A 13,841-nucleotide genomic window follows, 5' to 3' on the forward strand; every position below is an offset into this window, starting at 1 on the left:
GAAGGGGGGAGGATTCCAAAAAGCGGAAGTTCCATTTTTGAGTGGAACTCCGCTTTAATTATGTACAGTGCCTTGAAAAAGTATTCATACCCCATTTTCCATATTTTGTCATGTTATAACCAAAAACCTTAATGTATTTTATTGGGATTTTATATGATAGACCAGGGGTCTCCAAACTATGGCCCTCCAGTTGTTCAGGAAATACAATTACCATCATGCCTAGTTCATGTCTGTGAATGTCAAAATTTTACAATGCCTCATGGGAAGTGTAGTTCTGCAACAGCTGTAGGGCCGTAGTTTGGAGATCCCTGTGATAGACCAACACAAAGTGGCACATATTAGTGAAGTGGAAGGAAAATGATAAATGGTTTTATACATTTTTTCAAATAAATATCTGAAAAGTGTGGCGTGCATTTGTATTCAGCCCCCCTGAGTCAATACTTTGTAGAACCACCTTTTGCTGCAATTACAGCTACTAGTCTTTTTGGGTATGTCTCTACCAGATTTGCACATCTAGAGAGTGACATTTTTGCCCATTCTTCTTTGCAAAATAGCTCAAGCTCTGTCAGATTGGATGGAGAGCGTCTGTGAACAGCAATTTTTTAAGTCTTGCCACAGATTCTCAATTGCATTTAGGTTTGGACTTTGACTGGGCCATTCTAACACATGCATATGTTTTTTGATCTGGCTGTATGTTTAGGGTCGTTGTCCTGCTGACTCTAATGGGGCGTACACACGGTCGGACTTTTCAGCTACAAAAGTCCGACAGCCTGTCCGACAGACTTTCGACGGACTTTCAACGGACTTGCGGCGGACTTTCTAACGAACAGACTTGCCTACACACGATCACACAAAAGTACGTCGAATTCTTACGTGATGACGTACACCGGACTAAAATAAGGAAGTTGATAGCCAGTAGCCAATAGCTGCCCTAGCGTGGGTTTTTGTCCGTCAGACTAGCATACAGACGAGCGGATTTTTCGACCGGACTCGAGTCCGTCGGAAAGATTTGAAGCATGTTTCAAATCTAAAGTCCGTCGGATTTGAGGCTGAAAAAGTCCGTTGAAAGTCCGGAGAAGCCCACACACGATCGGATTACCAGCCAGCTTTAGTCCGTCAGCGTCCGTTGGACTTTTGTAGACGAAAAGTCCGACCGTGTGTACGCGGCATAACAGGTTTTCTTCTAGGATTGCCCTGTATTTGGCTCCATCCATCTTCCCATCAATTCTGACCAGCTTAGCTGTCCCTGCTGAAGAAAAGCATTTCTCATTTGACCAGAGCACCTTCTTCCACATGTTTGCTGTGTCCCCCACATGGCTTCTAGCAAACTGCAAAAGGATTCCTTATGGTTTTCTTTCAGCAATGGCTTTCTTCTTGACACTCTTCCATAAAGGCCAGATTTGTGTAGTGCACGACTAATAGTTGTCCTGTGGACAGATTCTACCACCTGAGCTGTGGATCTCTGCAGCTCCTCCAGAATTACCATGGGCCTCTTGGCTGCTTCTCTGATTAAAGCTCTCCTTGCCCGGCCTGTCAGCTTAGGTGGATGGCCAAAGAAGAAAAAAAGCAGGCGCCTCCAGTTTAGGACCAGAAACATTTATTACGATACAGGTGCATTTATCCACTTACATAAAAGTAATAGGCTTCCGGCACTTGTCTTGTCCAAAGATGTGGCATCCATGCAGCGCTATAGCGTTGTGTGCAGCTCGTCCATAAACAGGAGAACCTGTCCAGCAGGGCTTCCGGAAGATTAGGAAGCTGTGACAAAGGCTTGGTGAGGGCTCAGGTCGATGGTGGAATGCAGCTTCCGGCACGGTGACGTCACAGGTGGCAGCGACGACATGTCGGAGCATGCGCTCTGACTATTAAGACAGGTGTGCCCTTTTTCCAGCTCTGGTATACGGCTTGCCCTGGTATACGGACTAGTTGCTATATACACAGGTCCTTTGTCCTCCCCTGTTTTCCCTCATTACCATCTCATCAAAAGAACTTCATAACAAGGACTGTATTGATGAACATTTTATTATGCATACCAAGTGACAGTGCCACTATCCCCATGTTTTTTAGTTGGACAGCCATGTCTTGGTAGGTTTGCAGTTGTGCCATACTTTTTTCATTTACGGATGCTGGATTGAACAGTGCTCCGTGAGATGTTCAAAGCTTGGGATATTTTTTGTATAACCTAACCCTGCTTTATACTTCTCCACAACTTTATCCCTGATCTGTCTGGTGTGTTCCTTGGCTTTCATGATGTTGTTTGTTAACTAAGGTTCTCTAACAAACCTCTGAGGGCTTCACAGAACAGTTATAATGAGATAAAATTACACACAGGTGGACTCTAGTTACTAATTAGGTGACTTCTGAAGGCAATTGGTTCCACTACATTTTAGTTAGGGGTATCAGAGTAAAGGGGGCTGAATACAAATGCACGCTACCTTGTCACATATTTATTTGTAAAAAACATTGAAAACCATTTATCACTTTCCTTCCACTTCACATTTATGTGCCACTTTGTGTTGGTCTATCACATAAAATCCCCAAAAAAATACATTTACATTTTTGGTTGTAACATGATAAAATGTGGAAAATTTCAAGGGGTATGAATACTTTTTCAAGGCACTGTATCTAAGGCCTGATCTCAATCCAACAATATGCATTGTTATGGGGGTACTTGGCAGGGGCAGGAGCACTAGTGGGGGATTCGAGAAGAGGGGGGTCAGGGCTGCTCTGTGCAAAACCATTGCACAGATCAGGTTATGTATAACATGTTTGCTATTTTTATAAAGAAAAAAAATAGCCTTTACAATCACTTTAACAGCAAACCCAAATGAAGGAAAGATGGGGGGATGGGGTGCCAGATTAGCAGCCATTTTTTTTTATTAAAATAACAAACATGTTACTTGTTCTGTGCAATAGTATTGCACGGGGCAGCCTGAACTTCCTCTTCTGGGGTCCCCCCGCCGGTGATCTTGGCTCCTCCTCTTTTATGTCTGCCCCCCCAACAAGCGCTTGCTATGGAGGCAGATGTGCAGGCTTGGTCCTGAGCCAGGCTGAGTGCACTCACGGCTCAGCCCCGCTCTCTGCTCACAGGTTTTGACTAATAGCAATGGGAGCATTGGCTCTCTCTGCTTAAAGTCAAGCTTGTGAGAGCGGGGAGAAAGGAGAGAAGACCGGCACATAGGCACAGCTCTGGATCGATACAGGACTCGGCAAGTGTCAAAACGTTTTTCACCTTAACGCAGGGAATACATTAAGGTAAAAAACGTTTTACCTTTAGAACCACTTTAAGGGTCAAAAATCTTACTTCCTTAACTGTTTCATTGGTCATACACTAGAAAGCAACTGTAGATTTCATTAAAGTGAAACTGTAACAGATAACATGAGGTGGGGCCAGTGACGTCACTTCAGATGTCTCGTATACATGGAAGTTGGTGAGGAGGCGATCAGCCAAGCTTTTACCCTGTTATGCTAAAAAAATTGTTTTTAATGTGAGTGTAAATCGATATTTTATTAAAAGTGGAATCAATAGGAATATTGCGCTATGAGCTCCTGTTTATATTTGAGCATATAATGGAGGCATGAGGAGTAGGTCCAGCTAGTCCCAGCAAGGAGATCCCTGGTGAGACGGATTGTAGCAGGTGGAAATACACAGGTCCTAAAGACCCAATTGAGATTTAAGTGCGTTTTTTCACCTTATGGTCATATCTTAAGATAAGCGGCCTTTTCACTCACTGGTGGCTGGTGGTGGAATTTCGTTGTATTTTGCCACTAAGAGAGGATAATAGTCTACCACAGTGTTTCTCAACTTCAGTCCTCAAGGCGCCCAACAGTCTTAGTAATTACGACAGCTGGTTCATTTGAGGGAAATCCTGAAAACATGACCTGTTGGGGCGCCTTGAGGACTGGAGTTGAGAAACACTGGTCTATCGAAAGAGTTTTTTTCACTTTTTGTGGGATCATTCAATAAGTGTTTTTGGATAATTAATTTTTTGGACTTTGTTTTATCATTTATCTATGGATATCGCACTGGATGTGGACATTATATGTTTGTGCAATATAAGGAGTGTTTTTTTTGGATTCAGGCTCCATGCACACTGGAGCTCATAAACATCCGTTTTTGGGAGTTTGGGCGTTTTTTTTTAACAGCCCATAAACTCCCTTCTATGTTATCCTATGTGTCCATGCACACATGGATGTTTTTGGATGTTTATCAGCAGTGGAGTTTATGGGCTGTTTTCTGAACGCCATAAAATCACGTTCAGGAGTCATTTTTCTGACCATAAAAAACGCCAAACGCTCAAAACGTTGATAAACGCTCAACAACATGGCTCACCAGTGTTTAATGTTTTTGATCCATTTAAAAAAAAAAAAAACGCTAAAAACGCTAATAAACGCTATTGCAAAAATGTTAAAAAACGTTGAAAGACTCACTGCAAAGCTACTGGTGATTTTATAACGTTATTTTAACGTCCAGTGTGCATGGAGCCTAATATATTATATCATATATTTGTTTGCAAATTTGCTGTAGGGATTCACTGCATGTGGTTATCGTGTTTAAGATGAGTGCACTACCTTTATATATTTATATTTTTTATATATATTCTTTTTCATATTTTTGATACACATTAATTGTGGAACAAGCACACCATTTACTTATATATCTATCATTGGTTTGCAGTGTTTCAGTTTATTCATTAATGGTTGCGGCTGTTCACTGGGAGAATAAAGGCAACTGATCATATAATAGCACACAAGTTCTTTTATATATTATAACAGATAACAGAAACTCAGCTGCCAGTGGGACTACATACTTGGCACCTGTTTGCATGTATGGCAATTTTTTTTTTTTTTTATGCAAGCTCCCAGAGGTGCTCGGAATTCCAGGTTGCACTGGTGTGCAAATATCAAACAGGTTTCCGAACTGAGAACCTGGACTTACCTTCTAACTACCCTGTTTCCCCGAAAATAAGACCGAGCGTGATTGTCGGTGATGGCTGCAATATAAGCCCTACCCCCCAAATAAGCCCTACCCTGTTTCCTCGAAAATAAGCCCTACCCTGAAAATAAGACCTACAAGAACTTTAACTAGGGCTTGTTTGGGGGGTAGGGCTTATATTGCAGCCATCACCGACAATCACGCTAGGTCTTATTTTCGGGGGAAACAGGGTAGGGATGTACCGATACCCTTTTTTCTATTGGCGAGTATGAGTACCGATACTTTCTGTCGAGTACTCTACGATACCAAGTACCTATGAATGTGCGCAAATCGCACTGCAAAGAATTGCATGCAATTTGAACAGGAATGTGTTGTAATTCCTGTCCGAGTCGCATGCGGTTTCCCTATCGCTCCTTTGTGAACCTAGACTTGTCATAGTGATTTCAGCATGGGTTCAAACAGAAGCACTGCATTCCTGTTCAAATCACATGTGATTCTTTGCAGTGCGATTTGCGCCCATTGATTTTGTATGGACGCAAATTGCACCACAAAGTATACATTTCAGTATCAGGAGCATTTTCAAGTACTTGTGAAAATACTCATCATCGGCACCGATATCGGGATCAGTGCATACCTACTTCTAACCACAATTTTGATCTGTTATTGTGGCAGCCTTACTGGCCAGCATTGAGACTAATGCCGCTTACACACAACCGGTTTTCCCGTTGGAATAAACTCTGAAGGTTTTTTTCCAGTAGCCAATAGCTTCCGTCTCGTACTTGCTTCAGAGCATGCGTTGTTTTTGGTCCATCGGAACAGCATACAGGGGAGCGGTTTTCCCGATAGAAATTGGTTGGAAATATTTAGAACATGTTCTATTTCTAGGTCCGTCAGAATTTTCAAAATAAAAAGTCAGATGAGGCCTACACACGATCGGAATAGACGATGAAAAGCTTCCGTCTGACTTTTTCTGTTGGACATTCCGCTCGTGTGTACGCGGCATTAGAAGTTAGGAGGGAGCAGGGCCACAATATCAGGCACTTTGATTCATATTTGCATACCAGTGTAAACCGGGATTTAGGGCACCCCATGAGCTGAAAAGGAACCTGTTTTCCAGGCATTTGGAGGTACCTTCCATGCAGTGCCACTGATTAAAGCAGCTCATTACTGGTCATTAAATGGTAGCATTTTTCTGTGAGTCCAGGGCCTCCTGATGATATCCTGCCAGTAGAAGGGTCCTTGATGTTTTACCTGGGCTCACAGGACATGGCCTGGATGTCAATTAAACCAGAAGAAGACTAGTGGCTAAGAAGACTAATGCTGCATACACATGATCGGATTTTCCGACAACAAAACCGTGGATTTTTTTCTGAAGGATGTTGGCTCAAACTTGTCTTGCATACACACGGTTGCACAAAAGTTGTCGGAAATTCCGAACGTCAAGAACGCGGTGACGTACAAGACGTACGACGAGCCGAGAACAATGAAGTTCAATGACCAGTGCGGCTCTTCTGCTTGATTCCGAGCATGCGTGGACTTTTTTGGATCGGAGTTTCCAACAAGTTTTGTTGTCGGAAAATTTGAGAACCTGCTCTTAAACATTTGTTGTCGGAAATTCCGACAGCAACTGTCCGATGGAGCATACACATGTTCAGGCTTTCCGACAACAAGCTCACATCAAACATTTCCCGTCGGAAATTCCGACCGCGTGTACGCGCATTACAGTGGGAACAGCTCCACAGAAAGGGTGAGTATTGCAGTGAAAACTATTTTTTTTTTTTTTTTTTTTTTTTATATTTTAACTTTTTATAGGAACTTTTTTTTTTTTTTTTTTTTTTTTTTTTAAGCTGGAGTTCAAGCATTTTCACTATAATGAAAGTACATGGAGGACTTTCTCTTCCTTTTACTTAAAATAGCAAGGAAAAGATCACAGGCAGTATCTCGTAGCTTGTTAGAGTGATTCTCCGCTGTCTCTCATAATGCTTCTTGATTTGGGCTCATCATGCATCTCTCTCCATAATGATATCTTGATTGGCTGCTATCACCTGGATACGGTAGTGCAGAGCATACTTCCATACTCTGCAGCCTTCAATTAACTAAAGAAAACATTGAACATAAGTGGTTGATAATTCCTGTATTTGTAGAATGTCTCGATTTGGAATCCTGGGTTGGTATAGTACTGGGAGTGGTGAGCATACTTACATTAACTATCCACTTCCTGAGAACATTGTCCTTACACAAGGTGCACAATATTTGTAGATAAAAGCTGATCTTTTTTTAAATCTCTCTGCCAAAGATCATTTGAATGGACTAGTCCTAGTTTTCTAGGCTGAGAGATCACTGCATAGATAAGGAATTGGGATGAAAGATGTTTGAGGGTCCTATCATCACGCGTATGATACCAAGATAAAAGTCAGGACTACTCATATTTTTTCAGATTTGGTTACCACTGAGGAGAGGTTGGTATAAATATATAAAAAAAAGTTTGGATTTATTCATACTCTCATGGTTGCTCTATTTGAGCTGTAGTGTAGTGGAGTTCCAGAGTGACTATATTTGAATATCCTTAAGGTGGTTGTAAACCCTTACATATACCCAATGAAGTGACTGGCCTCAGGTGATACACAAAGATGAAACAAATCCTCCTACATAAGTTGTACCTTTTTATTTGCAGTCTTCTCTACATCTGTTCAAAGTCCAGAATTTATAAAGATTTTTAAAGATTGTCTGAGTTCAGAAAAAAAGGCTCGGAAAGCTAAAGGTACACTCTGCAGAGCTACGTGAGGAGAGCTCTGAGAGCTGATTGGAGGGAAGGAACCCATGCTTCTTCATACAGCACAAAAGAACAGAGCTGAGGCTGTCAATCACAGGCTAGGTGCTGGAACTCCCTCCCTTGGTACCTTTTTTTCTCTCTGTGTCAGGTAAACTTGTCAGAAGTGATTCATGCTGATAGCAGAGGAATGAAGCAGCAGACAGAACAGATACTTAGTGCTCTGAATTGAGACATTTTAGGGATATGCTTTGTTCATATCTCATGTCTGAGGTTTACAACCACTTTAACCGCTTGCCGACTGGCTCACGCCAATATACGTCGGCAGAAGGGGACGTACAGGCAGATTAACGTACCTGTACGTTGCCCTTAAACAAGCATTTCACCCTTCTGCCTAGTGACAGGACCCTGATCACAGCTCCCTGTAATCGAAAGTGGTGATCAGTGTCCTGTCACACATAGCCACACCCCCTCCACAATTAGAATCACTCCCTAGGACACACTTAATCAGTAATCAATGCATTTTTAATTGCACCGATCGCTGCATAAATGTGAATGGTCCCAAAATTGCGCCGAAAGTGTTCGATCTGTCCACCATAATGTATAATAGAGTAGAGGTGGGTTATAACACCTGTCAGTTTTATTTTTCCATCTGTATCCCATTAAGGGCATTCACTTTCTGTCCTATAGCCACAACAGGAAGTAAAAGGAAACCCCAACAAAGTGGGGGAAATCCTTTGTTGTCACAAAGGTCACCAGAACTAATGTCCCCGTTGGAAGATTTCCCTCCTATTCCTGTTCTGGTAACAACCTAACATTTGGGATTTTGTTTCACTTTCATTAATAATGGTAAACAGAAGAAATAGAGAGGGTGAAAAGGGTTTTTGCTCATTTATCATTTTGGCATTATGAGATGCCGAGCTGCAGAAAAAAAAATGCAGTGTGTGTGTCCAGGTTATTTATAACTGAAAATACCTCAAGTAAACCTAGTCATTTCACTTGCTCCACAAAGCTGAGTATGATTATATCTTATCCAGTAGAATCTCAATTTTCATGCAAGGTCTGCTTGGAGTCGCAGCACATTTTCAGATATTGTATTATGTCACATTATTATATTTGTGCTGTCATGCACCAAGGATCACACCATCACAGTATCTCACCATCAGCTGTTTCATGCTGGAATGCTCCTCAGTTTCCCGCCCTGTCGTTGGCTCTTTATGAACAATCTCCACTCGGATGTCGTTTTTGGCAGATACCACGCCTTTTAGATCTGATGAAAAATTTACAGCTTCATTAAAGCAAATATGTTTGGCACAAACCTAACATTTATCATTCTTGGTGAAAATGTCACTTATGCTTTGTTTTTACTCTACGGGACACTGGACTGTGATCTAGCCCAGCGTATCCTTGGCTATGGTAGGAAGGCCTGTTCTGTGTGGTAGACACAGGTGTGTCGAACGCTAGTGTACATGCGCTTTTGAGAATTTCTACTTCAATTTAATTGCTCTATACAAGTCAGAATAAAAATATGGTAAACTCATGGAAGATGCATTGTAAAATCATGGTACATACATGTCAGATAGATCTAAACAGCCCATGTACACAAGCACTTTTTATTAGGCAGGTAATTTAAGTATAAAGTAGGCTGTAGCTTTCTGGGTATCTGGGTCCTACACCAGGTCCTATATACAGGTGCATCTCATAAAATTAAAATATCATCAAAAAGTTAATTTATTTGAGTAATTCAATTTAAAAGGTGAAAACTCATATATTTTATATTGCTGTGTTACACACAAAGTGATATATTTTAAGCATTTGTTTCTTTTAATTTTGATGACTATGGCTTACAGCTAGTGAAATCCCAAAATTCAGTATCTCAGAAAATGTGATTATTACGCAAGACCAATAAAAAAAAAAAAAAAAAAAAAAAAGGATTTTTAATACAGAAATGTTGGCTTACTGGAAAGTATGTAGATGTACAGTATGGTATGCACTCAATACTACTTGACTGGTGCTCCATTTGCATGAATTGCTGCATCAATGTGGCATGGCATGGAGGCGATCAGCCTGTGGCACTGCTGAGGTGTTATGGAAGCCCAGGTTGCTTTGATAGCGGTCTTCAGCTCATCTGCATTATTGGGTCTGGTGTCTCTCATCTTCCTCTTGAAAATACCCCACAGATTCTCTATGGGGTTTAGGTCAGGTGAGTTTGCTGGTCAATTAAGCACAGTGATATCATGATCATTAAACCAAGTATTAGTCATTTTGGCAGTGTGGGCAGGTGTCAAGTCCTGCTGGAAAATGAAATCACCATCTCCATAAAGCCGGTCAGCAATGGGAGGCATGAAGTACTCTAGAATTTACTGGTAGAGGGCTGCGCTGACTTTGGACTTGATAAAACACAGTGGACCAATACCAGCAGTTGACATAGCTCTCCAAATCATTACTGACTGTGGAAACTTCACACTGGACCTCATAGGTGTGCGCAGCCTATTGTATTAGGGTGTGCACTTCAAAGCTCCAACACATAACTTTGTGACATATTAACCGGCTTTTCCACACTCGTCACCCTAAAACAATGTGGGGAGCAGGTGAGCACACAGGGGGACCTGGGCAGCAGAAAGAAAAGGAACTGGGACAAGAGGGGTGGCATACATTGGTACCAATCCCCTGTATTTTCCTCCCGTGGCAGCTGAATATCGGCGAGAGAAAGAGGAGGAGAAGCCTACTTTCAACTGCTGCAGAAGAAAATACAGATCGGTCCATTAATTTCCACTCCAGCCACCTATCCTGTCCAGGTTCTGGGGGTCGTCAAGTAAGGATCACAGCTTACCTGTCACCTGCCCACAATTGATGGGTCACCAACTCCGGGATTAGGGTGTGCCCAGGCACACCTGGCACACCCCTTGCGCACGCCTATGCTGGACCTCATGCAACTTGGATTCTGTGCCTCTCCACTCTTCCTCCAGACTCTGGGACCTTGATTTTCAAATGAAATGCAAAATATTCCACAGTCCGTGATGATTTGGGGAGCCATGTCATCTGCTGGCGTTGGTCCACTGTGTTTTATCAAGTCCAAAGTCAGCGCAACCTTCTACCAGGAAATTTTAGGGCACTTCATGCAGTGGCATTGCTTGGGGGGTGGGGGTTGCGGGCCACACCCGGATGACACCTGCCAGAGGGGTGACACCTGTGGGCAGCAGCATCACACAATCCGCACACCCCACTGATCTGCGCCTCTCAGGTGTTGTGCCAATTGCCGAAATAGGTTTCCCCTGGCTCTCGGCTCAGATTGGTACTCCGCCCCTCCAGCCCTCCGCACTGCAGCTCCTCCCACACTACAGGTACACAGAAGGAGGGAGTCCGTGGAGGGACACGCCACTGTGCATATCCCACGCTAAGGATGAGCTCAGGCGTGTTCGCACAGCCTACGTGCAGAGCCCGCCAGGAAGTCGGCACTGCGCTATGCTAATCACAGGCAGTGAGACATTTCCCGATCTCTGCAGCCGCACATCGGGACAATGTCTCACTTCCTGTGATTAGCGCAGCGCAGTGCCGACTTCCTGGCGGGCTGTGCACGTGGGCTGTGCGAACATGCCGGAGCTCATCCTTATCCCATGCTGTTCTGAGGTCTGAACAGTGTATTGTATTTGTACATGGAAATATGCTGGGGGCGTTAAGGTAGGGAGGGGGGACTACTAGCACAAGTGGAGGGGGGTCTATGCTGATAGAGGGGGGCTGCACTGAGGGGGGTCTATGCTGATGGAGGGGGGCTGCACTGAGGGGTGTCTATGCTGATGGAGGGGGGCTGCACTGAGGGGTGTCTATGCTGATGGAGGGGGGAGGTCTGCACTGAGGGGGTCTAGGCTGATGGAGGGGGGGCTGCACTGAGGGGGGTCTATGCCGATGGAGGGGGGGGGCTGCACTGAGGGGGTCTATGCTGATGGTGGGGGGTCTATGCTGATGGAGCGGGGAGGTCTGCACTGAGGGGGGTCTATGCTGATGGAGGAGAGAGGGCTTCACTGAGGGGGGTCTATACTGATGGAGGAGGGGGCTGCACTGAGGGGGGTCTATGCTGATGAAGGGGGGGTGTATATGCTGAGGAAGAGGGGGGTCTGTACTGAGGGGGAAGTCTATACTGATGAAGGGGTTCTATACTGCGGGAGAGGGGCCTGTACTTAGTGGGGGGGGGGTCTGTAGTTATTGGAGCGGGGTCTGTACTGAAGGGGGACTATAGTTAGTGGAGGGGGGTGACACCATTTTTTTTCCGCACCGGGTGACAAACCCCCTAGTGATGCCATTGACTTCATGCTTCCCTCTGGTGACCAGCTTTATGGAGATACTGAGTTCATTTTCCAGCAGGACTTGGCACCTGCCCACACTGTCAAAAGTACCAATACCTGGTTTAATGATCATGGTATCACTGTGCTTGATTGGATAGCAAACTTGCCTGACCTAAACCCCTTAGAGTATCTGTGGGGTATTCTCAAGAGGAAGATGAGAGACATCAGACCCAACAATGCAGACAAGCTGAAGGCCGCTATCAAAGCAGCCTGGGCTTCCATAACACCTCAGGAGTGCCACAGGCTGATCGCCTCCATGCCACGCTGCATTGATAAAATAATTTGTGCAAAAGGATCCCGACCAAGTATTGAGTGCATACAATACTGTACATGGACATACTTTTCAGTAAGCCAACATTTCTGTATTAAAAATCCTTTTTTTTTGGTCTTATGTAATATTCTAATTTTCTGAGATACTCAATTTTTGGTTTTCACTAGCTGTAAGCTATAATCTTCAAAATTAAAAGACAGAAATGCTTGAAACATATCACTCTATGTGAAACACATCTATATATAATATGAGTTTCACTTTTTGAATTGAATTACTGAAATAAAAGGACCTTTTTGATGATATTCTAATTGTATGAGATAATTTTGTATATGATCTTTATTGCATGTTATAAACAATGCAACTAGATGAGTGGGCACACCATTATTACACTGAGAAGATTGGTTAGTAGAAGACTGAACAGACTGGGTCACTAAGATAAGGGGTTCTCCCAAACAATGTCATCAATGCCTAAATTCTCCTCTGCTGGACTACAACACATATGCCCCTTTCCTCATCTTCAAAACATGGAGGGTGGGTATTATGTAGTCCAACAGGGAAAAATTCTGGGCTGACAATGTTGCTTGAGTTTTCAGTGCAGCAGAGGTAGCATTGTCAGCTCAAAGAACAAGTTAGGAGCTCACCGTAATTCTAAGATATAAAAAGAAAAGAAAGGGCGCACCAGCCTTGTGCATTATCCTTCGGATGTGTATTTATTAAAAGTGATAAAAAAGAAAACTACTCACAAACAAATGTAGAATTCTTGCAATAAAAATAGTCATCAAGTAGCAGCATTCAGTCTGGGACGAACAATACTCTCCAAAGGTCACGGAGGAAATCACAGGGATCACTGCCAGCTGACGCATTTCAAAGGGAAACCCCTTCTTCCTCAGAGCTCAGCTGTGAGTAGTTTTCATTTTTATCACTTAAATCATTTATCACTAAATACACATCCAAAGGATAATGCACAAGGCTGGTGTGCCCCTTCTTTTCTTTTTATACCTTTGACTATTAGGATACCCCCATCCTTGAGGGCAGCAAGGCCTGTGACATTATATAGTTTGTCTGGTAATCCACTTGTGCGCAGGAGCGTTTCTTTTCTCCCACCGTAATTCTGCCAGATCAACAGGTGTTTTTCTGTACTTGCTGTACATATAAGCGCCAACTTCCCCAATCTATAACTAGCCTTTTATAGTAAGGTGCACATGAAAGGGGTTTAGCACATTATAAACAACAAAAAAATTCCCAGCACACCAAAGCCCTGTACACACAATGAGAATATCGGACCAATGATTGTCAGTTTTTTGGGGGTTTTTTTGCATGCTAGTCTGCATATTGAAAATGAAGAGGTTCCTCAATTTACAAGAAATCTTGTACGACAGACTACAGCTTTGGAAGTGAGGTATGTGTTGTATTTTCGGAACGAAAATTGTACTGATTAAACAAAGATTGTACGATGGTATCGCACAAGAAAAATGTACGTGTTTGTCTCTTCAAATAATTTCAGATGAACGGTCATGATTA

The 13,841-nt window shown here is 43.1% G+C and overlaps 1 protein-coding gene across 2 annotated transcripts in view; it reads right to left on the reverse strand.

Annotated features, from left to right (window-relative positions):
- KIRREL3 (kirre like nephrin family adhesion molecule 3) overlaps positions 1-13,841 on the reverse strand; it is a 1,308,166-nt gene that overhangs the window by 43,830 nt on the left and 1,250,495 nt on the right. For both annotated transcript variants that reach the window (XM_073603284.1, XM_073603286.1), the window contains one exon: positions 8,867-8,976. In XM_073603284.1, the coding sequence (XP_073459385.1) occupies positions 8,867-8,976 (110 nt within the window). The remainder of the gene's footprint in view (positions 1-8,866; positions 8,977-13,841) is intronic.

This window comes from Aquarana catesbeiana, linkage group LG10 (genome assembly GCF_042186555.1).
Source record: "Aquarana catesbeiana isolate 2022-GZ linkage group LG10, ASM4218655v1, whole genome shotgun sequence".
Taxonomy (NCBI): domain Eukaryota; kingdom Metazoa; phylum Chordata; class Amphibia; order Anura; family Ranidae; genus Aquarana; species Aquarana catesbeiana.